Source organism: Pelophylax lessonae (genome assembly GCF_965119305.1).
Source record: "Pelophylax lessonae genome assembly, chromosome: 4".
Classification (NCBI taxonomy): domain Eukaryota; kingdom Metazoa; phylum Chordata; class Amphibia; order Anura; family Ranidae; genus Pelophylax; species Pelophylax lessonae.
Window position 1 is genome coordinate 546792954 of NC_138771.1, and position 24794 is coordinate 546817747.

Below are 24794 nucleotides of genomic sequence, written 5' to 3' on the forward strand. Positions count from 1 at the left end.
TAACAGCTTTAACTCTTATGAGAAGGCTGTCCACAAGGTTTAGGAGTGTGCCTATGGGAGAAATTTTACTATTTTCCTAGACGCGCATTTGTGAGGTTAGGCTCGCAGTCTGCGCTCTTATTAATCCCAAAGGTGTTCTATTGGGTTGAGGTCAAAACTCTGTGCAGGCCCAGCCAAGTTCCTCCACCCCAAACTCACTCAGTCATGTCTTTATGGACCTTGCTTTTTGCACTAGTGCACAATCATGTTGGAACAGCAAGGGCCAATCCCAAACTCTTCCCACAAAGTTGGGAGCATGAAATTGTCCAAAATGTCTTGTTATGTGGACGCCTTAAGAGTTACTTTCACTGGAACTAAGGGGCCAAGCGCAGCCCCTGAAAAACACCACCACACCATAATCACCCTTCCACCAAATGATTTGGACCAGTGCACAAAGCAAAATCCATAAAGACATGGATGAGCAAATTTAGGGTGGAGGAATTTGTCTGGCCTGACCTCAACCCGATAGAACACTTTTCAGATGAATTAGAGAGGAGACTGCGAGTTGTATTTGGAATCTAACATTTGTTTTTGGTCTGTGGTTTGCTGGAGAGTGTTTAAGTGCCGGTTTCTATTCTGGAGGTTTAGTTTTAGTATCCAGTTGAGCTTTTTGTAGTTGGGTTCCCTTTCCAGCTTCTAGGATATTGCTACACAGTGACCACTGATTACTTCTTTTATGAGCTTCTAACAATGTACTCAGTTATTGGACCCATTCTGTGTTAAGTTGGAATTATTGTTGCAGATTTTCTCATTTTTAATTAGCCTTTAATTAGCTCTAAAGTGGTATTGCCTGGCAGGGGGTGATGTAGCTGTGAAGTCAGTTCAATAGGAGTGTGGTTAAATCAGTTAATAGATCCTAGATATGAGGATATAGTGATTTGCAAGGTAGAAATTTTGGTGAGAAAGCGGTCTATCCTGAAGTGGGGGTTTGTCAACAGGCAAGTAAAATGTATACAGTTTTTCTGAAGGATTTTTCATCTACTAGGTGTCAAATAGAGTTGGAATTTGTGGGTTAAGTGCAGTTTATCTTTGGGAATGGGGGCTCAAATTTGAATCCGTTTATTTAAAGTCAGAGAGCTAGGAAACTTATTTTTCCCCTTTTCCTGGATTGTGCAGTAGCAGAATAAAGGATTTGGAAACATTTCCATATTAAATTGAAATGACTGTGGGAGGTGAAATGTATCCCCTACATTAACACTGCATCAGGGTTCCGTTTTTTGAGCACCTACGTGCATGCAAATTTTCTTTAAGCGAATAGGAGTGAATTCTGCAGACAATACCACTTGGTTGTGATGGAAGGCCTCTTAAGCAAAGTACTTTTTGAGCATGGTCTATTTTCGGTAAGTTTATTCAAAATAATCTGATACATCAATACATATGGTACAGAGGTAAGCACAGTCAATTTTAAGCTGGTGAGAAGATAGTTCATCCAGAATATTGTTGAAGATCACTTGTAGGGTCTTTGGGTCATCTATTATAGCATCTTGGAGGCCATTGATTCTGAGGTTTCTTCATTGCTTCTATTGCCTAGCTCTTTCAAGTGCCTTTGAATATTCTTTATTGTGGAGCTTTGGCTGATGACTTGAGCTTGATTGTGGACAGCTCATTTTGTAGACTGAGGGATTTAAGTTCATTATGAAGTTTCATGTACCTCATGGACAAGTAGGTGAAATTTATTTTTTGTAGGAATACAATTAAATTGAAATAGTTCTTCCAGGACATAGGTTTCTTTGTTCCTGAGCTGGACAAGGGGGAAGGAGACAGACACTGTATGTCATGCATGGGAGCAGGATTCAGGGTGGAGAACCTGGTTAGTGGTTGAGGTCAGTTTGTGGTACAGTTGGTCAAGGAAACAATTCCAAGATTCATACCACTCTGCATCGTTGGGCTCTGTTTAGTATGGCTTTGTTTTTCTGGCTTACGTTTATGTCCCGTATGGGATGATGGCTGTTAGCTGCAGTCTGTTACATTGCATTCCTGTAACCTAAGGCCTGTTTCACAAGCTTTTATGAATTTTTCAGCAAGCTTTGAGTGGCTTTTTCTATGCCTTTAACCCATTCACTGCCAGAGCCGGTTTTGTGTTTTTTGTTTACATGTTTAAAAATTATTTTAGGCCTGAGGATTACATAAAATTCCCCAAAATATAATATAGTTTCTGAAAGCAGACACACTAGTGAATAAAGTTGAATTTCAATTTTTTTTTTTTTATGTCACACCATATTAGTGCAGTGGTTTAGGAAACACAAAATGTTAGTAAAAAAATTAACTAAAGTTAATTTTAGGCACACAAATGCAATAAATGACCACATTCTATAGTAAAATATAGATCAAGGTAATATGAGGTTGCGCTGAGTAAAAAGATACCCAATGTGTCAAACCTAAAATTTTAAAATGCCTGTGAAATGGTGAAAAACTTCAGTACTCTATATTTTCTATAGGCAACATTTTAAAAGCCCTTACAGATCATCATTTTAGAGTTAATTATGAATAATGGGCCTAGAAGTATTGCGCTCACTCCAATGTACATGGTGATATGTAAGATGTGCAACTTAATCAACATTTATGTGCATTGGGGCCCCCACCAAAAGCATTTATGTTTGCACATGAAGGTAGGGGAGGGGGCTCAAAATTTTTTTTGCAGAGTACATTCTATTAGCTTCTGTCCCAGCCATACTACATTTCACATGCAGGGTCCATGAAACGAGGGGGGGGGGGGTACTCAGAAGGGGTGCAGCTGGCAGGAGTGTGCGTAAAATCAACCAAGGCCACCAAAGTGGTTTTGACATTGGTGCAAGTAAAAGGGTTAAAACATCCTTCAGCTCCTGTTTGGAAATGGTATATGCAGCTCTTAATAGGAGGGCTGACTGTCACTTTAGGCAGACTTCAGCAGGGTTTAAGGAATCCTAATGTAGTGTTGAAGCCTGCCAGCAGCTTGTTTAAAGTGGCAATTAGCACTCCCATTAGGATCTGTGTTCAGCATTTACAAACTAGAGCTGAAAAAAGCTTCACCAAAACCTGCTTACTTAAAAGTCTGCAAATGCTTTCCAAAAGCCTACCGTTCAGACTGCTTTTATACAAGCTGAAGCCTGCATGAAACAGGTCTAAGGGCTTCTGATAGCGCCAGAGACACACTTACCTCTATGTTTGAGGAGTGTAAGGCAGGGTTAGTGGTTGACGGGAGAGAGCAGTGGCATGGCTCAAGTGTGTTGAGTCCTGGAAGTTAGCTACATCTCCAGGGTTTTTTTACAGAGCAGGGTGGGGAGGAGCAGAGCAGCAATCTTATACAACACAATCAGAAGGGTAACACCACTCACTCTGCTGGAGTTAAGATGGCCATACATTATACAATTTTCTAATTAAATTCCCTTTAGATTTACCTTAAACTATGTAGTACAAGGGCCTGACTGATTGTTTACAAATTGTGACTACAGCAGTGTATCTCAACCTTTTTTTAGTCAAGGTACCCTTTAAAATTATGCCCAATCTCGAGGCATCCCATTCTTATAAAAAAAAAAAAAAACTAAAGTAATAGTTTCTACATAATGCAGCAACATCCACACATGTAGGACACCCAATGTTAGATGTGATTTATTCTTCCAAAGTAAAAGACATCAACTCTGCTCACTACTTTTTGTCTGCATGTTTCCCAGCCTAAGAAAACGTATCTGTATTAAATGGTTTTTTAACTGTAATAAAGTTTTTTTTTAATTTCTTGTTAGAAGAAAGTGTAGGGCGCAACTGTTAACTATTACAACATATTTAATACACAGAGCAACAGAACACCATTAAAAAAAAAAGGTTTTGATTCACTAAAGGCAAATCCGCTGTGCACTGCAAGTGCACTTAGAAGTGCAGTCACTGTAGATCTGAACAGGTACATGCAAGTAAAATAAAAAACAAATTTTTTGCTTGCACATGGTTAACAGAAGATAGACTTAGAATTAAACTAGAGAAACTTAACATAAATAAATCACTGGGACCAGATTGCTTGCACCCGAGGGTTCTTAAAGAATTCAGCCAGGTGATAGGCAGACCGTTTTTCTTGATCTTTACAGATAGTCTACAGACAGGAATGGTGCCAGCTGATTGGAAAAAAGCAAACGTGGTAGCAATATTTAAAAAGGTGCCAACATATATCCCGGGTAATTAAAGACCGGTCAGCCTAACATCAGTAGTCTGCAAGATTTGAGGGGATGTTAAGGGACTACATACAAGACTTTAGTAATGAAAACGGTATTATTAGTAGAAATCATCATGGATTCATGAAAAATCGTTCTTGCCAGACCAATCTATTAACCTTCTACGATGAAGTGAGTTGCCATCTAGATAAAGAAAGGCCTGTGGATGTGGTGTATCTGGACTTTGCAAAGGCATTTGACACAGTTCCCCACAAACGCTTACTGTACAAATTAAGGTGCGTAGGTATGGACCACAGGGTGAGTACCTGGATAGAGAACTGGCTCCAGGGGCAAGTCCAGAGGGTGGTGATAAATGGGGAGTACTCGGATTGGGCCGGTGTGGAAAGTGGGGTCCCCCAAGGATCTGTCCTGGGACCAATCCTGTTTAATTTATTCATAAACAATCTAGAGGGGATATCTAGCACAATCTCTGTATTTGCGGATGATACTAAATTAAGCAGGGCAATAATGTCTATGCAGGATGTGGAAACCTTACAAGCGGACCTGAACAAGATATTGGGGTGGGCAACTACATGGCAGATGAGGTTTAATATTGAAAAATGTAAAGTAATGCACTTGGGCGTCAGAAACACAAACACAAGCTACTTGCTAGAAGGGGGGGATGACCTCTGGGTGAATCTAAGATGGAAAAGGACCGGGGGGTCCTAGTGGACAACAGGCTTGGCAGTGGTATGCAATGCCAAGCCACTGCAAACAAAGCCAACAGAATACTGGCATGTATAAAAAAGGGGATTCACTCCAGAAATAAAGAGATTATTCTCCCACTTTACAAGACTCTGGTCCGGCCACATCTGAAGTATGCCGTCCAGTTCTGGGCACCTTTCCTCAGAAAGGATGTGCTGGAACTGGAGAAAGTCCAGAGAAGGGCAACAAAAATAATTAGGGGAATGGAGGACATCAGCTATGAGGAAAGACTCCAAGCATTGAACTTATTCTCTCTGGAGAAGAGACGCTTGAGAGGGGATATGATATCAACGTACAAGTACTGTACTGGCGACCCTAGCATAAGGAACAAGCTTTTTAGAGAAAGGGACTACAATAAGACACGTGGCCACTTACTAAAACTAGAGGAAAAATGGTTTAACCTAAAATATATAAGGGGTTCTTCACTGTCAGAGCAGTAAGGATGTGGAATTCTCTTCCGCAAACAGTGGTATCAGCAGGGAGCATTGATAGTTTAAAAAAACTATTAGATGGGCACCTTAAAGACCACAACATAAAGGGGTATACAAAGTACGGTTAACAGCAAACACACACACATCATAGGTTGAACTGGATGGACAGATGTCTTTTTTTCAACCTCACAAACTATGTAACTATGTAACATGATTGGATGATCAAAATCAGCAGAGCTTCCCCTTGGATCTACAGCGACTGCACTTCCAAATGCACTTGTAGTGCACAGGAGATTTGCCTTTAGTAGATCAACCCCACAGTGTAACTAAACTAAAAAACAAACATTTTATTACAGTGTGCCAGACCTTAGCTATGGTGGGTGTATAGATTTATTTTAGGCTGTTTTTACCTGGGGATCCTGCTAATTAACACACTTCCCAGCCTAAAGTAACAACGCTCATCCTCTGTACTGTATAAATGCAGGAGGAGAAACAAAATGACTACAAAACACCTTCCCTTCGCCTCATCCCTATTACATAAGGGTACAGTGTTCACCAGAGGGAGCGCTGAGAATGCTGCTAACTGATGGCAGGAAGAGAGAACAGAAAGTTATCAGCTTCAATGTGTTCATTGTTAGGGATTACATATACTTTAAACAGATTCAACCTATTCATGGCAGAGAATCCCCCATGTAGTTTTTTCTAAGCTGAAGATATTTTAGGCATTCATTTTATATAGTGCATAGAGTTTTTCTCTGAAGTCAGAACGCAGTTTATTTAAGAAAAGAAGCTCACAATCTCCCTCCCTTCTCATACATTGAAATTTATAAGCAATTTATGAAAGTAGTTGCCAAAGGCAAGATAGATGCCATGTCTGTACAAAAAAAAAAAAAAAAAGAGCATCTAGTAAAGAATTCGTTGCTATGAGCAATACTTACATGCTGCTTTTCCTGTAGTACATTAGACCCATTACCTTATTATATGATGCTGCTATTACTGTTTTACAAAGATCATTTCCCATGATCCTTGACTGAATACCAATCTCTATCCCCCCCAAGTCTGTGACCTATTTTAAGCTAGAATAGCCAATAACTCCCAAGAAAAAAAAAAAAAAAATTTTATATATATATATATATATATATATATATATATATATATATATATATATATATATATATATATACACACACACACACACACACACATATATACACACACACACATATATACACACACACACACACACACACACACATTATATATATATATATATATATATAAACAGGACACATAATCCTCTCCAAATTGCTACTGTCCTTTCTGGGAGGGAAATTGGGAAAATTCAGCCACTTGCTATATCTGGAGATGTGGTACATTTATTTTTTTTAAGGAGACACAAAGAAAACATTTAAATTTTTTTTTATAAACTGCAGTCCCAAATGGGCATCTCTCTGCCAAAATAAAGAGCGCCTGCTGTTTATTTTATGAGACACACAAAGCAGACGTGTTTGCTTTGTCCAGCCGTTTTAAACTTCCAATAAAACAGATTTTAGGTTCCTAGCCTTGTCAAATACAGATCTTTCATTTAGCTATATAACGGTTTGTGAAGCCTTAGCTGCAAGCTGCCTATGTCTAACTCATGGGCTGCCTAGTTTCAGGCCAGAGAAGTACCTGTTTACCATCACATGTAGTTTTCCAGGAACTAGTACACATCCAGAGACTCAACAACAGCACCTGTCCCCTGAAATATCTGGAGGCAATTTTCCTGGAAACCAATGTAAAAAGCAATGGTGATTTAGTATAATAACCCATAGCAACACATTTCAGATAACTAATGTCAGGGAGGGGGGATAAATCTTAATTGACTGATATTAAACACTCCACTTTGTCTTGGTAAATAAACCCATATACTCTATGTTTAGTGAAGACGTGTAGCCTTGCATGGGATTAGATGAGAAGAGTTTCCATTCATAAACTAGACACATGTGGTGTTCAGTTAGACTGATGCACGGCTGCAGGACATCGAGATCTACTCACTAAACAGATTAGTAACATTGATGTCATAAGTCTCCCCCCACCATGAGCAGAAGTTATTATTTTCACAGATACAAATGAACATGTGTTTTGGTCACAAAAACACTGGGCTAGTTTATGTAAATGTGAAAAAGAAATCCAGGAACCAAAGAGATCTTGACTTTCATTTTCTGACCATGCATAGGAAAGAAAGGAGAGCTGGAATAAGTACTGAAAGTTAATAGGCGCTCTGTTCAGATTTTGTAGGACAGATAAACTCTAAGACTCCATTCACACTAGTCCCACTTGGACCGCAACTTGTCAGCCTGACAAGTCGCGGTCCGTCACGCTCCCATTGTGCGGTACAGGAGCCGTTCTAATAGGAGTGACACAAGTCGCTCCGACTTAGAAAAAGGGTCCTGTACTACTTCGGGGCGACCTGGAGAGACTTGCATAGACATTCATTTTACGAAGTCCGTGCAAGTCGTGCACGCGACTTCACAGGTCGCCCCGAAAGTCGTGCCGCTGCAGTGTGAACCGAGACTTAAAAGTAAACAGATTATCTGAAAACCCCAAGCATAAGTAACAAGTGAGGGTACCAATTTCTGAAAATTGGACATAATGGGGTTGATTTTCTAAAACTGGAGAATGCTAAATCTGGTGTAGCCATGCATGGTAGCCACAGAGTTTAACTTCAGCATGTTCAATTAAGCTTTGACAAAAAAAAAAAAAAAAAAAAAAAAAAACTGGAAGCGGATTGGTTATGCAGAGCTGCACCAGATCTTGCACTATCCAGTTTTAGTAAATCAACCACAATTAAAATGTAACAATAATGAATGTCTTAACAGTTGAATTTTCATATTTCATTTCCTCACCTGCAATGATAAAATAAGACTTTGCTGGTTGTAGTTAACAACTCCACTTTGGCATCAGTTTTTATAAATCAAAGCATCCCCATTGCCGTCTTCATTTCATTACACCTTGAAGCCGTGTTACACGTTTATGTTTTTCTCCATTTTAGTTAATTTCTGGAAATTTCAAACCTGTATTTCCCTCTCCTCCTCAGAATACAAACTATTATATATAGGTCTTAGTTAAAATGTAGGAATAGTAAATAAAATGTACATATTTTTTCCTGTTTATCTGAAGACAATGATGTATGCAGGATGAACAGACAAAACTATAAACCAAGGGACACGATAAAAAAACAATAATATGCATTAAAACCCAGTTGAAACACAAATATAAGCACTTTTATTTAACCAAGCTCAGCTTGGGACAGCAATATTGTGTAAAGCAGGAGATATTCTCCATCATCAGGAATACACATTGAAGATGTTAGCAGTGATGGATTTGGTTTACTAGAGAATGTAAAGTTTAAACTCCCTTGTTACTCTCTCCTTCATGTACCCAATAAATAAAAAGTTCTCACCAGACAGAGTGAGTCCAGTGCCTGCACAGAATCCGACGAAAAGCCTTTCTGAAGTCCTGGTTGAATATTGTGTATATAACAGGATTGAGGGAGCTGTTACAATACCCTATCCAGAAAAAGAACTGAAACACACTTTGTGGGATGTAACAGAGTTCAGGGCATATGGCTTGAAGGCTGTAGGTAAAAAAAAAAGGGAACCAACATAAGACAAAGACACCGATAACTACAGCTAGAACAAAGGTAAACCTCTTCTCTCGGTTGATATGGCTTTTCTTTTTGGACAAGGCAGACACAGAGTCTTTTGGTTTTTTTGGCAGTAGTACAACACCTCTGGATGTGACCATGCTGTCCATCACTGTAGGCCCATGACCGTTGGTCTCTTTAAGGCCTCCAGGCTCTGGCTGACCATTATTCTCCTTTAGGGCCACTTTGACAGGACACAGATCAGGGGGCACAGAGCTCACCTTCTCCTCTTGATTAGAGCAGGCATGGCCTGTTGATTTCTCCACACTGTGTCCAGCACGGTGGCAAAATAACTTACATGTCCTCTCTTTAGGTTTACTGCTGTTGGTGTTCTTCCTACTCCGACGCTTGGCTATTAGATAAATTCTGAGGTACACCAAAATCATAATCAGACAGGGAGCAAAGAAAGAGCAGATGCTGGAGGAGAGAATGTACCAGGGTTCCTCATTCAATTTACACTGAGGTTTGTCTCTGTTGTGGTCTTCTTTCTTTCCTTTGTAAATTAATGGTGGCAGGGAGATCAAGGCTGCCAAAGTCCAGACTAATAAGATGATACACTTTATCCTCCTAGGAGTCCTCTTGGAATTATATTCAATAGCTTGACTGACTGACCAGTACCTGTCCAAACTAATGGCACAAAGGTGCACTATGGATGATGTGCAGAAGAGGACATCCAGTGCCAAGTACATCTCACACCAGGTCTTGCCGAAGTACCAGTATCCCATCAGCTCATTTGCCAAGGAGAACGGAATAATAAGAGTGGCAACTAAGATGTCTGCTGCGGCCAGTGACACCAGAAAAAGATTTTGAGGAGCTTTCAGCGAGCGGCTAGTCAGCACTGCTATAACCACCAGAACATTGCCGAATATGGTGAAGAGAATGAGAAAGGTGATAATTGCCGCTATAACAGCGGTTGCTTGGATGGAGTATGACAGTGGTGATGCCATAACCTCCGGATGAAACAAAAAAAAGATAAGCAGCTGTTCCAGAACACCCACTGTCCACTCTAAAGAGATGATAAATCCAGATCTCTAGGCTCCATCAGTCCACACTTTTGATAAGCATAAAAACAAAAAACTTTAAGGGACTTCATGAAAAGTTCAGAGATGCCTGATTCTGCAAACATAGATTACCTGGTCAGAAATTCAACCAAAACTTGCAAGTGTCTTCCCTTTGGAGAAGTCTTTCCTCTGTGCTTAGCTATGAAATATGCAATCCTGCTTTCATTTCTCTCTCACTGAGGTGCGAAATAGAGATTGTCGGCTTTTAAAGTAGTGAATGTTTAGTTTACACAACCCCACTGAGTGATGTCAGAAACTCAACAGCTCAGCCTCCTTATAAAGAGGGGAGGAGGAGGGAGCCACAGGCTGGAGATCCTCTTCACTCCACAGATTTATTTCCTGAACACAGCTGCTCACTGCTGTTCCCCCTGCTGTTTCAGTGGTTCCACAATACTTGTAGGACCACCAAGGGCACCATGACTAATTTCCTGCAATAAGATGTGCTTCAGTCGCACTGCACAGGGAGTAATACTGCAGCTTTCTTCAGAAAGAAACATTTCAGACTTGGCAGCACTTTACCCAACAAGTAAGCAGAATACTTCTCGTGCTTTAGTCTGCAATACTATGTGGAGACGTAAAGGTCACCTTACTACAACAACCACTCGGTCATCTGTGTGAGCGCTGGGAAAAAGTAAATCGCATTCAGCTTATGCTATCACAAAACAGGTTAATGGCAAACACTGTTTTAACTCCTTCATTTACTGGGTTTAACATTCAGCACCAAGGATAGCACAAGTAAAATTACTGCGCCAGCACCCTCTACTGGTCATTTATAGATGCAAAAGTTTTTTGAATTGAGGAGACATGCCATTCCTTCCATAAATTGTTTTATTACATTAAAGAATGCAAGACACCACAGAATTTTTGTCAGCTGCAATTCCCAACATAAAGGTTATCAATAGCAATTTTACTTGCATTCACTGGATCAACAGCACCTTCCACAACCACCTACAAGAGAAAAATAAGTCAACTTTTTTTAATACATGAATAGGAAAAAACAAAACAAAAAACAGTGATATAGTAGAACTTAAACAGAAATGTCACAGCGAGTGACAGTGTAGAGCTGGGTGATTTCATCCCAAAAATTGAAAAAACTTGTTATAGCGGCTTTTTAATATCATCCATTTGAGATTATATATATGCCTGGGTTACAGCTATGTAGGTTTCCCCCACTCATTTCCAGCAGCATCATCCAGGTCACTGACACACACATTGTACCTTTTATTGACACATGACAATCAAATCAAAATTGAAAAATCAAGCCTTTAAAAGAAAACGCATTCAGGGAATAAGGCAAACCTTAGTATATCATTTTTTATTCAGGTATTGCTGTAGTCTACCAGGCTATCCCAGTGATTTCTGCCTATGTCTAGTGGTTTGGGAACCCCTTTGGCTTGTTTGTGATACAGGAGAGGTTTTCCGAAACACACCCACTTTAGGATCACTTGCATACCAATAAACTCATAGACTTTCAAATTTTAAGTACATTAGATATGTTTGTGTTTGCTGGATAACCTTTGCTTAAAGCAGAACTGTATCCTAAAAGGGAAGAAATGCTCTAACACCTATCTCTCTTCCCACTTTTGGAGGGTATTTTTTTTTTGGGGGGGGGGGGGGGGCAGGTACCTAGATTTAGCAGGTACCTGCTCCCACTTCTGCTCCAACCGCCTTGGCGATCAGAGTGAAAGTTCTCTCCAAAAACACCCAACTACCCTCCGCAACTTTCTGGGACATGTCACAAGTCCCAGTAGGCTGCAGGACCATTCACCAAGTACAACGTAGCTCACGCATGCACAGTAGAAAGCCAGCTGTGAAGCCATAAAGAGTGACAGCTGGCTTCCCTTAGTAAGCATGATGGCACGGGGGACATGAACACCGAAGAACCAGCCTGGGTGAGGACGGTGTTGGATCCTTGGACAGGTAAGTGTCCTTTTTCTCTTTTTTTTTTTTTTTTTTTAAGTTTGCAGGTACAGCATTTGTAGCTGACAACTTTTATTTTTTTTTTGTTTTTTGTTAAGACTGAAGATCCTTTAAAATGCTCTAGAACATGAAGCATGCTTTTAAAATGAAACATGTACTGTTACATTAGTCGTAACATAACTTGCAGGCATGGTGTAAGAGGAGAAGGTTGGTGGATTACAAACCAATATCATTACCTGCATTATCTGAGAGTGTATTCAATGCTCATGGCAAACATGATGCTATTTTAACTTTAGTAGAAAACTCTGATAAGATGAGTGGATCGAACACATTCACTGGATTTATTAGCATTAGATCATGCTTGTAGCACCCTTTTCCGCATTTGCTAAAGGTTTTTCTTTGTCCTAGTGCCCCACAACTTCCAATCAAGCCCCTCATTTTGAAGGAGAGTTCCCTTTCTCCTCCTCACTTGTCCCTCTTTTAGCTCTGGGTGCAAAGATCTGTATAAATAAATGTACTTTTTAACTGCCAAAGCTGTTTAGGTTTGTAATTCTCCTTCAGATTCTTGCATTGCTTCAATTTTAAATGTGAATATAAAGGGGAAGTTCAAATAAAGAAAAAAACAGAAGGGATTCAAGTGATCATTTTTGTGCTTTTTAATTTGTCATGATCTGCATGATTTGGGGCGTGTCCTATCATATAGATTCTGCTCCAAAAGTGTCCCTCGTTATCATCTAAGAATGTTAGGAGGTATACTGTCAGACTCCTTCACAGCCAGGGGGTGGTAAAAACAGGCAGCTGTGCCTCAGTGTTGCTGCCCACCTAAATTCTAACATTACTGGGCTGTACACAAGCCATTTCTACTCCAAGCTTAAAGCCTCGTGCACCCGATGAAAATATCTGACTAATGATCGTCCATTTTTTTTTTTTTTTTTGTTTTGTTTTTCTTGCTTTTATGCATGTCGAAAATGAAAAAGTTACAAAAATTTTCATGCAACAGAATATGACTTTGGAAGTGATGTAATGTGTTGTTTTTTCTTTCATTTCAGAGCTTGCGTGGTGGTGTTCTTCCGATTTTACTTGGCATTACTCAGTGTGTACTAAAAATTACTCAGCCATCAGAGTTTCACTCCTTCAAACACTCTCATTGAGGTTAGTGGGAGTAAACTGCAGCCACAAACCAATCACAAGGTGCAATTTTATTAAGACCTGTTCACATATAAGCGTTCTTCAGCTCGTAAAATGCTCATCTCTTAAGTCTCAAAACACCCAACAAGCAAAATCCCCATAATTTTAACTTCTTCACATCCGCACTATAGCCGAAGTACGGCTGCAGCGCAGACTCGAATTTCTGGGAGGCCGTCTTTAAACGGCCTCCCAGACACAGGCTCCCCACGCGCTCCCGCGAGTGCGCATCGGGGAAAATCTGTGTCGGCCGTGTCCCTTGGACACAGCCAATCACAGATCGTGGTAAATAGCCAATCACAGTGGCCATTTACCACGTGATCGGCCCATGCAATGAGAGATGATCTCATATGTAAACATATGAGATCATCTCTCATCGCCAGCGCTCCTTCCTCACACAGAGACTGCAGTGTGAGGAAGGAGCAGAGCCGATCAGCCATCAGGGACACAGAGGAATGTAATCAGGGCACTGATCACCAGTGCCCTGATTACACAAGGTACATAAAACACACTAAGTGCCCACCATCAGTGCCCACAGTGCCCGCCATCAGTGCCCACAATCAATGCCCATAGTGCTGCCAGTCAGTGCCCCATCAGTGCCTGCTCATCTAGGCACTGATGAGCACTGACTGGCAGCACTATGGGCACTGATGGTGCTGCCCATCAGTGCTCATCAGTGCCGCCCATCAGTGCTCATCAGTGCCACCCGCCAGTGCCCATCAGTGCTGCCCATCAGTGCCCAGCAGTGCCAACTCAGTGCCCAGCAGTGCCGCCTATCAGTGAGGCATATTAGTACCTCCTCATCAGTGCCACCTCATCAGTGCCCATAAGTGCCACCTCATCAGTGCGCATTAGTGCAGCCTATCAGTGCCCATCAGTGCCGCCTCATCAGCGCACATCAGTGAAGGAGAAAAATGTATTTATTTTCAAATATTACTCGCAGAAAATAAGAAAAACTTTTTTTTTTTTTTCAAAATTCTCTTTTTTCTTTTTTTTTGTAAAAAACCCAGAGATGATTAAATACCACCAAAAGAAAGCTCTATTTGTGTGGGAAAAAAAAAAAAAAAAAGGACAAAAAATTCATATAGGTTCAGTGTTGCATGACCAAGCAATTGTCATTCAAAGTGTGAGAGCACTGAAAGCTAAAAATTGGTCTGGATGGGAAGGGGGTTTAAGTGCACAGAAGGCAAGTGGTTAATGGCCCCTGTTCACATATGAGAGTTTTGTCATACGTTTTTTTTTTTTTTTGGCAGATTACAAGTGTTTATGGTTAGATGTCAATGCCTGCCTCCAAACACCAGCAGAAAATGCCTGAAAAACGATACACTCAGGTGTGAATGGAGCCAGGGGCGTAACTACAGGGGTTGCAGGGGTTGCGATTGCAACCGGGCCCAATGCTCCAGGGGGCCCAGAATTAGATAGGAGGGGAGGCGGGGCAGCATGTAGAGAAATCACTGTCCTCCTTTTTCCTCCTGTAGCTACAGAAAGAAAATGGAGGAGATTGGATCCTCTGCATGCTACTCCTCCTATCCAGATCACTTGTGTTCTGCTGTCTCTGGGCCCCTGTGTGCTCCCCTGGTCCCCCCCCCCCACTGTGATCCCTCCCCTTTCCTGCCGGCTGCTGCAGGGGATGTGTAACAATAGAGAACCAGGAAGGGGTCGGTAAATATGTAATTTACCAGCTCCTTGCTTCTCTAAATGGACAGAGTCATAGTCAGTGACATTGTAAAAAAATAAAATGATAAAAAATAATACAATTAAAATACCAAAAAATAAAAACTACTGACACCAGTGGGTGAACTTTCAGGATCGCAAAGGTCACACTTGCAACAGGGCCCTGGCATTCCACCACCGTGGGGAGGCCCCAAGATGGCAGGAAGGGGGCCCACTGCAAACTTGTGAAAGGGACCCGCTGTGGGACCGCAATAAAGGGCCCTGCAAGCGGAGTAAAGGGCCCCAGGATCAGTGGGAAGAGCCCGGGGCTTGAAGGGAAGGGCCCCGGCCAGGGGTCCGCCGGGGCACTTCATGGTTTCTTGCACCGGGGCCCTGAAGGTTCTAGTTACGCCTCTGAATGGAGCCTTACAGACCCCCCTTGGGATAAAAAAAAAATAAAAAAATATAAAAAGACATTCAGAAGGCAGCAGGGTCATCCAACATCCACTTCTTTATCATCCTCTAAGAAGCGATCCGCTGCAATCCCCTTTTAGAGGGGAGCAAGAACTGCTGCCAACAAACAGTACCTGTTATTTTTATACATTTATGAGCTTTAGCAAGGAATGCACTAAAAAGAACCACACTAAACATCTATAATTCTCAAGGAAAGATATAAGACATATGGTTATAGGATTAAAATATGTATTATAGAGTATTTTTTATGCTGTCTTTGATGGTTTATGGCAATCAAACACTACACTATAGAGCCATATGATTATAGTGTAAATGTTGGCATAGCTCTAGACTGCTGTGATGTGTATACTTGAACTAGGATTTATTCATCTGAAATAAATATAGGTCTTCACAGACTCATTGTATAGTGGCTTACAAATTACATCATTCTGAGCTCAACTCCAACCAACACTTTATATTTCAATGGAGTTGAAGCAAAGAAGGGATATAGAAAACCTTTGTCAGGTTTTAAGAAGTATCTGCGTACCTATGATGAAGGTTTTCCTCTTGTAGCACCCTCCTAGTTAGGTAGGTGCTAGGTAAAAGCATCCATTTTCTCCTTCTGCTTATCAGGGGATCCTGATCTATTATTTGCCTGTCACACGTTTACAGGTGCGATTCACTGGGTCTGAGGGAGTGTCCCCACTGTATCCAATAAGGGAGCTTGTTGGACAGTGGAGGAAACCCAGCCAGTGGCACATCGTATTCCATGGCAGTCCCAGTGGGAGGGCATTCCTTCAATGCATCTTGGGATTGACCATAAATATGGAGGGGACATTTGATAGGGCATCTTTGGCGGGAAGCAAAGTCCTAGGAGGAGGCAGACGGCTGGTCTCTCCTCCTGCAGGTGTGATGAAAGTGGTTCAGGCAGTTGGCCTAGTGAATCGGGTGTGGAGCTGAGCTGCAGAGGATCCAGAGTGCCGACAGTGGAGCTGGTGGCAGAGTCTCTCAGGAAAAACAGTGTCATGAGTACACAGGGATTTGCCACAGGGTCTGCCTAGGAGAGGGGACCACTCTAGAGAAGTCAGGGGATCAAGGAGCTAGCTCACATAGGACGTTTGCCTTGGAGTTGACCCTGAAGAAAAGGAACAAAGGGGATGCCAGGAAGGGCCCTGAAGATTGTTCTGCAGTACAGAACAGTTTACCTCAGGAAGTTCACTCAATTCTATTTCACTACTTATGATAAGGTGAAGCAGTGGCCATGACTAGCGTTATACAGTGCTACTCAGCATTAATCAGCATTAATCAGTCATCCCAGCAGAGTATAATTATACAAGTTGGAGTATCCCACTCATTCCCTTCTCCCATCCAAGTTCTCAGTAAAAATACAAAAACCAAAGCTACTGGACTGTTTCCTGACTGAGCTAAAAACACTTGGGAACCGCCTCAACACTGACTTCACGGCCCCCTCGGCGGCCCGATCCTTCCACGTCAAATGGAACGCTTTCCTCAATTACTTGTCAAAGGACTTGGGCTCGCCCCCGGACGGTTTCACATTTCGAGTACGAGATCCCCTTATCCATGCGACTTCTACATTCCCTGCCCCCGACCACAACTAGGTCATTGAGTTCTGACCATTCCTTCATCCCTTCCCTCCTACCCTGCTCGCCACGGGCGTGCTTTTTCCCTATGTACTTGTGTTTCTGCTGGTTCCTTGTATCGGTTTATACATGTTGTATATTTTGTTATGCCTAAAAATTTTAAATAAAAAAAAAAAAAAAACACTTGGGAAAATTTTGTTGTGCTCTTGCTAATGGTAACCCAGGGGAACCCGTAACCAGCAGCTCCCAAGGGAGTAGTGCTACACTCTTACTTTTTAACAGAACCGGAAGTGAAAGGAAATCTCCAACAGGGATACAGACAAAACTTTGAATACCTTTTTATTTGTTGTCTGTTCCTTCCCCCCTGGGTGTCACAGGGACAGAACATGAGAAAAAATCTCTCCAGTGGGGACACAAAGAAACACCAAACAGAAAAGCTGAACTTTTCCTTACTGTAAAATGAATACAATGATTTGGAGTTAGGATTTAATATTACAGTCAGTATGATAGTTACCTGCACATTATGGTACTGTGGTAGCGGTTGTAAATCTATTTGTGCTTTAGTCCACCTAAGACGCTCTTGCCCTCCAACTGACCAGAGCAGGGTCTTTTTTCCACTATCAGAAGTGATATATATGTTCAAAGTGCCTACAACATAAAAGCAAAGATAAGCCATATTAAAAAGAATAGTAGAAAATATATATATATATATATATATATATATATATATATTTTTTTTTTTTACTTCTTTGCTGCGGTTACCGAGTAATTAAGTGGAATGTCAGTACTTTCAGGTTTTTCTGTTTAAGAGCCGAACTACACACTTACTGTCACTCTTGTACAGGTTCCTCTCCTGTACTGAAATTCCTTACTCCAATTTCACTGCACACTGAGCTTCACACAGTATGCATTAGAAGCTGCAGCAAGTCAGATACAGCGCATCTCATGTCCTCTAGCCCATTCCTCCCCAGTCTTACTGTCACTGGCCTGTTCCTTTCATTCATTGGATTTCCGTTCTTTCAATCAAGGGGGCTCAGCATAACATGTGAGTATTCTCTTAGGCAGAAATTAATCTTATGCCTTACATGTAAAATACTCTTGTGGCTGCAATCATCCTTTATGCAATCAATAGAAAAAAAGGATGTATAAACTTAAATGTGTTTTTTTTTTCTAGCTTGACCAGTGTGTTTTAAAACTAGTCTTACTTTAGAGGTGCATATTTTATTCTAGAATCTGTCCTGTTTAGAATAACACTAAAATGCAATTTCTATTAAAAGTATGGCAAAATTTTATACAAATTAAATCAAACCTTTTTCTCTTTTTGTAATTTTGCAATCACTAAAAACAAAAAAATGTATTTTTTTTTTTATTTTTATCAAGGGGTTAAATATAAACACAGGTTCCGTAATTTTGCTTTTCTTTTTAACTTGTGAGGCTTTATTTACAATGTAGGAAACCTTTGCTATTAAATAAGCCTAGGTTCAAACTATGTCAGTTTCCCGATTGCCGCTTTAGCGAGGGCACAACAGCCAATTCATTTGAATAGGCTGCTGTACCTATGGAAAAGCACGGAAAAGGTCCCCACACTTTTTCCAAAAAGGCAGCCGCAGAGGAAATGCATAGTGCAGCAGCACGTTTTTGATGTGGGTGTGGGAAATTTAAATTAATTTGCCCGATGTGGGAATTACCACTTCTCTTTTCAGCTTTTTACAGTGTGCCTGCTATGACAAAAATGAAGTCTCTGGATGCAAAGGGACCAATTATGGGGGAAGCATGAGACAATGTGTGTGCAAAACAAGTGGTCACCATTTACGAATGAAAAATGATATCACCTCTATATTTATAGTCATATTTAAAATTATACAATAATCACCAACTGCTTAGGAAGTGGTTTAAAAAGGAATATGCTGCAAATATTGTTGCTTATCCTGAATTAGATTACCAGCCACCATGAACTGACTTACCCATAATGTTGTGTTGGTATCCACCATACCAGAAAGAGATACAACTAAAGGGTTGTGTGATAGGTCTTACAAGTATTGCTCTCTGTTGTGGAATTTGTTTTCCATGATGGCTGTGTAGCAATAAGTGGAACCCTAGAGATGATAAAGGACAAGGAGAAATGGATTGGGTTTAATTTGTAATAAAGGTCAATCAAGTGACACCACTGCATGTGTGATGTGTCAAAACAAATTAATTGACAGATGCTGGAAGAAAGTTAAACTACCTGACAGAACAATCACTCAAGAACTGTATTGGTGAGATTTCTAGTCTTCAGTTCCTGCTCTACTCAACTTCTAAAGGCCTTCATGAGGTGTTCCCATTCTCCCTGGCACGAGTTTGTTTCATATTATGGAAAATGCAAAGGGAGATGCCTGAACATGCATAGATATACAGTGCCTTGAAAAAGTATCCATAGTCCTTGAAATGTTCCACATTTTGTGATGTTACAACTAAAAAAGGTAAATGTATTTTATTGGGATTTTATGTAATAGACCAACACAAAGTGGCACATTGTGAAGTGGAAGGAATATGATAAATGGTTTTCAAAATTTTTAACAAATAAAAATCTCAAAAGTGTGGCATGCATTTCTATTCAGCCCCGTTACTCTGATACAACTAAAATCTAGTGGAACAAATTGCCTTCAGAAGTCACCCAATTAGTAAATCGAGTCCACCTGTGTGTAAATTAATCTCAGTATAAACACAGCTGTTCTGTGAAACCCTCAGAGGTTTGTTAGAGAACCTTCATGAACAAACAGGATCATGAAGGCCAAGGAACACCCCAGACAGGTCAGGGATAAAGTTGTGGAGACGTTTAAAGCAGGATTAGGTTATAAAAAAAAATATCCCAAGCTTTGAACAACTAATGAAGCACTATTCAATCCATCATCCGAAAAAAGAAAGAATATGGTGCAACTGCAAACCTACCAAGACATGGCCGTCCACCTAAACTGACGGGCTGGGCAGGGAGAGCATTAAACAGAGAAGCAGCCAAGAGGCCCATGGTAACTCTGGAGGAGCAGCAGAGATCCACAGCTCAAGTGCACTCCACAAATCTGACCTTTATTGAAGAGTGGAAAGAAGAAAGCCATTGTTGAAAGAAAGCCATAAGAAGTCCTGTTTGCAGGTAGCCATGTGGGGCACACGGCAAACATGTAGAAGAAGGTGCTCTGGTCAGATGAGAATAAAATTTAGCTTTTTGGCCTAAAACGTGGCAGAAAACTAACACTGAACATCACCCTGAACACACCATCCCCATCGTGAAACATGATGAGTAAGAAGCTTGCGCTCTGGTCTGGTGTAGTAAGGTCGGTGTGATAGGTGTAAAAAATAGCTGGAGGGTAAAATCATCAAACAAGGATAAATAAAATACCTTAACACACATGTTATATGGGCATGATCAAGTCCATCAGGTGGGGGAGAAACCCCGACGGTTGATGTGTCTGTGTGGCTAAAAGATGTATCTCAGTCTGCAGCAAGTCCTGAATCCGGGAGAAAAGAGGTTGTTCAAGGCCGGTAGATCATGAAACATGGTGGTAGCAGCATCATGTTGTGGAGATGCTTTTCTTCAACAGGGACAGGGAAGCTGATCAGAGCTGATGGGAAGATGGACGGAGCCAAATACAGGGCAATCTTAGATGAAAACCTGTTAGCGTCTGCAAAAGACTTGAGACTGGGCTGGAGGTTCCCCTTCCAGCAGGACAACAATGGCCCGAAGTCCAGACCTAAATCCAATTGAGAATCTGTGGCAAGACTTGAAAATTGCGGTTCACAGACGCATCCATCCAATCTGACAGAGCTTAAGCTATTTTTTAAAGAAGAATGAGCAAAAATTGCACTCTCTAGATGTGCAAAGCTGGTAGAGACATACCCCAAAAAACTTGCAGCTGTATTTGCAGCGAAAGGTGGTTCTATAAAGTATTGACCCAGGGGAGCTGAATACAAATGCAAGCCACACATTTGAATAACATTTTAAAAAACATTTTTCATTCTCCTTCCACTTCACAATTATGTGCCGCTGTAAAATTGATGCTCAGTCAACCGCACTCTAATTTTATAGTTTACAAAAAGATTGTAAAACATAGAAGTCTCAGTATCTCTTTTAAACTGTGATTTAATGGGGTTCAAAGTATGTCCTTCAGGTTAGGGAGTACAAATCCCCTCGACCAAATAGAGAAGGACGCTCTATCCCCAACAACCACAGAATAATGCAGTCCGAATCCTTCAAGCACAAAATCAAGAAAAAGAGACAAAAAGTAAGAAAAAAGATGAAGAGGGGAAAAGGGAGGAGGGGAAAAGGGAGGAGGGGGAAGAGGAAGGACTCTTCTGGTTTACTTCAACCAGGAGGGAACCTAGTCAGGCATAGTTCAGGGATCGTTAGTCAAATATTTAATCCACGGGCCCCATACTTTTTCAAACCCCTTAAATTTATCCTGTAGGGTTGCTGTTAACCGTTCATTTAACATAAGTCAGGAAAGTTTGTGTTTAAGCTGGTCAAATTTATTTATTTTTTTTATATCTAAACACCCTGATACCAGCATTGACACAAAAAAAAAAATAAATTGATTAAAAAAACAAACAAAAGATTTTTAAACATTTTTATTAACCTAACTAAAACACACTGGCCCTGACCTATGAATCGGTCCATGAAACTATCCTAGATCAAGGCAAACTTTTTTGAAAGGGTGCCTAAAGCTGGCCATAGAGGTTGCAGGAAAGTAAATTGCTTGATTCCCCCATCAACACAGTCCACGTTGATGAGGAAATCTCTCCCATGAAGTTTTTGTATTCTTTCGGCACTTCCTGGGAGAACACATAGTAAATACTGCTTGCGTTTATAGCTGCTAGCAATAATCACATGAAAAAAAAAAAAATCAGACATTCTGGTTGTACCAAGTCAATCGATGAATCAGCCTGCCTATAGATGGTTTGTATCTTGGGAATTTCCTGCTGAACCAATAGAGCTTTGAACCATCTATGGCCTGCTTAGGAGTCAGACCCTCTCAAGTTTATATTATTGCCTGGCCTCTGCTGGAAAAATTCACGCTCTTTGAAACTTTTTTTTTAGTTTTGGATAGATTACAGATGTATTAGAACACCTGTCAGTGTTTATTGCCATCTGTGTCCCATTCATTCATCCCCTCGATTTGTCCTTTTTACCATTGTCACAAAGTCAAAAAAAAATCCCAAAATCTGGTAGTAACAGAGAGGAAATCTTTCAATGGGACACTAGTTCTGGTGACCTGGGGGTCCCCTAGGGATTACCTTAATTTTCACGGATTTCCTCTTACTTCTTGTTTTGGCTTTGGGACAGGAAGTGAAGGGAAATCTCCCCAATGGGACACAGATGGCAAACAAAAAACTGACAGGAGTTATAACCCTCTCTTACTCTATCCAAAATGAAAAAAATGCCTATAGTTCTACTTTAATACTTTAAATCAAATATTATGTAATTGCATGAATACTCAGCTAGATTAACGAGTGTTATTTATACTGGTTTCCTGTTTATCCTTGATTAAGGAAGTACAGGCCAGCAATCTGGCTCTGCCACAGTGCATGTGCTGCCAGTCAACCTACGGACAGAACAGAGTGTTAGTAAAGGGAGGACTCAGTGTTCTGCTGCTCTTTCATTAATCAATCAATGGACTGGGAAGTGGCCTTCAATTCATTGTACAGAATTACAAATCTTACAAGTTAAAAATAAAAAGTTCATATGCATGTTTCAACATGTACAGTATTTATCTGCTTGCCCAGTGTTCAGCTTTAATGGGCATTTTACATGACAAAATTAAATTGATATACGAGTACGATATTAGATATGTATAGGTTATGAGTTATGTTGCAATGTATAAAAGGGTTACACAGAAAGGGTAATTTAAATGTTTAGTCTTGACAGTTTTAAATTTTATAACTTACCTCCTGCTTTTAAATGACCAGTGTCAACATTCACACTTTCTGAAGCCAGAATCCAGTCCAAGTCATCATCAAGGATTTGCTTCCACCCACACATCCCTGCTTCAAAGCCACAAAGGGAATCAAGTTTGATGGTGACAGCTAAAGATCTACCAAGATAGAACATGTCATGAAGAGACTTTAAGATGCTCTTCTTTCTCATCTGAATTTCTTTCAAAATGCTGACAGTGGTTTCTCCTGAGTCAGGTAACGACCTTTTAGCAAGTATTTTTAGAAGCCCTGCTTTCAGTTGACCACCTTCCTGACCATCTGGAAGATTGGCTACATCTTTGGTTCCAGTATACCAACCATTGTCAGTACTATTCTGCTCGGGAATGCCAGTGCTTTGGAAAAAAAAACTTGACATAGCCTTTTGTAAGGCAGTGTTATGCACAATTGTTTTAAGAACAGCTGTTACAGAAGTATTATTGGAAGACTTGGTTTCCATGATAGGTAAAATCAAACTAGTGTAACCAGCTTCTTGAATTGTAGTTGTAGTGCCTGGTCCTTCTGGATGAAATAATAAATCAGGACCTAGATTTGTGTTATTTGTTACAGATGTGCTCAGCCCTTCTTTGGTTCTCCCTTTTAACGTAGAGGTGGCTTGAGAAGATGCAATACGAGACATCTGTGTTTTACTGCTGGAGGTCTGTGTATAAAAAATTGTTCTTTTTACATTTTTATGTGTTACAGGCCAAAGTGGGGGTCTTCCACTAACTATTTGACTACTGGGGTCAAAAATGTTTTGTGTTCCTTCTGCACTTGAGGCATAAACTGAAACCGGATTAAAAAACAAATCTTTTTTAGGCCCTCCAGTCAGAACAGGAATTGGACTTGCAAATGAAGCAATCTTAGATTTCTGAGTGATAAAAGAACTAACAGCTGGAATAGCAGAAGTGTTTTGAGAAGGACTAAACCCAAGTCCTTCAGTGGTTGAAGAGGTGAAAGTTGGATTGCGCTCAGGTGCTTTACTGGCAAAAGAAGAAGTAGATGTTGGACTGTGCTCAGGTTTACAATTGGCAGTAGAGGTGGGAGCTGGACTGTGCTCAGCTTCTTGCATGGCAAAAGAGTTGGAATCTAAACTGTGCCCAGGTTTTTGACTGGCAGAAGAGTTGGGAGCTGGGCTGAACTTAGTTTCCTGAGAGATAGAAGAGGTGGAAGTTGGAGTTTTCATAAGAGTTACAAAAAAGCTAGATTCTTCTCTGAAGGTAGAAACAAAATCTGGAGTTGTGCTTAATTCAGTGTCTGAATCTTGTTTAGTATTTTCTGGGCTACAGTCATATATTACGGGAGTAGAAATTTCAAATGAAAATCCTGCTGTGCAAGAAAAAATAAAAAATAAATGGGGGAGGAGGTAAAAAGAGTGGGTAAGGCAACAACTAATGTACATTGTGATATATACATGTGATAAAATCATTTTTTATTGTCAAAAAAAAAAAAAAAAAAAACACTCTAAATAGCAAAATATTTAACTAGACAGATTACAAACTCTAACCTAAAGCAGCATTCCAGCCTAACACTAACTATGCTTAACATTTTAAATCAGTGTAAAAAAAAAGATGTGTATACTTATTTTTAGTCTAATCTGGTCCAGTCACATGATCCTGTGTCCGTGAGTAGCAGCTGCAGGGGAGAACTCAACAATGGCCAGAATTTTGCTAATTTATTACGGGTAGGTACCGAGGCCAGTGTCCGTCTGGACATGCCGATATTAGTGCTGTTCAGTTAGGCTGAGCCTGGTAAAAATCCTAAGCTCAGTGTTACTTAGCTCCCAGCCCAGCCTCAGGTCTCATCCACTACCTTCAGGTTTGCACCTCTAATCAAATACTTCCCTTCAGCCCCACTCTGGTAATCTTCAATGTGCTGGTTTGCCAGACATCACGCAGGCTTCGCAAAAATAAACCAAAGCCAGTCCCTGCACAATC

At 40.6% G+C, this 24794-nt stretch overlaps 2 protein-coding genes across 2 annotated transcripts in view; both read right to left on the minus strand.

Annotated features, from left to right (window-relative positions):
- Positions 1 to 8794: 8794 nt before the first annotated feature.
- Positions 8795 to 10307, minus strand: ADRA2B (adrenoceptor alpha 2B; the record flags this gene model as incomplete). The annotated part of the gene is made up of 1 exon (XM_082257186.1): positions 8795 to 10307. Exon 1 carries the CDS (start codon positions 9986 to 9988, stop codon positions 8795 to 8797), a length of 1194 nt encoding a protein of 397 aa, XP_082113312.1. The 5' UTR covers positions 9989 to 10307.
- Positions 10308 to 10969: 662 nt separating this feature from the next.
- Positions 10970 to 24794, minus strand: part of ASTL (astacin like metalloendopeptidase) — a gene marked incomplete at both ends in the record, with an annotated part of 68576 nt that continues 54751 nt past the window's right edge. The window contains 4 exons of the mRNA XM_082252712.1: positions 10970 to 11050; positions 17429 to 17562; positions 18879 to 19010; positions 22834 to 24183. Coding sequence (XP_082108838.1) covers positions 10970 to 11050; positions 17429 to 17562; positions 18879 to 19010; positions 22834 to 24183 — 1697 coding nt within the window. The remainder of the gene's footprint in view (positions 11051 to 17428; positions 17563 to 18878; positions 19011 to 22833; positions 24184 to 24794) is intronic.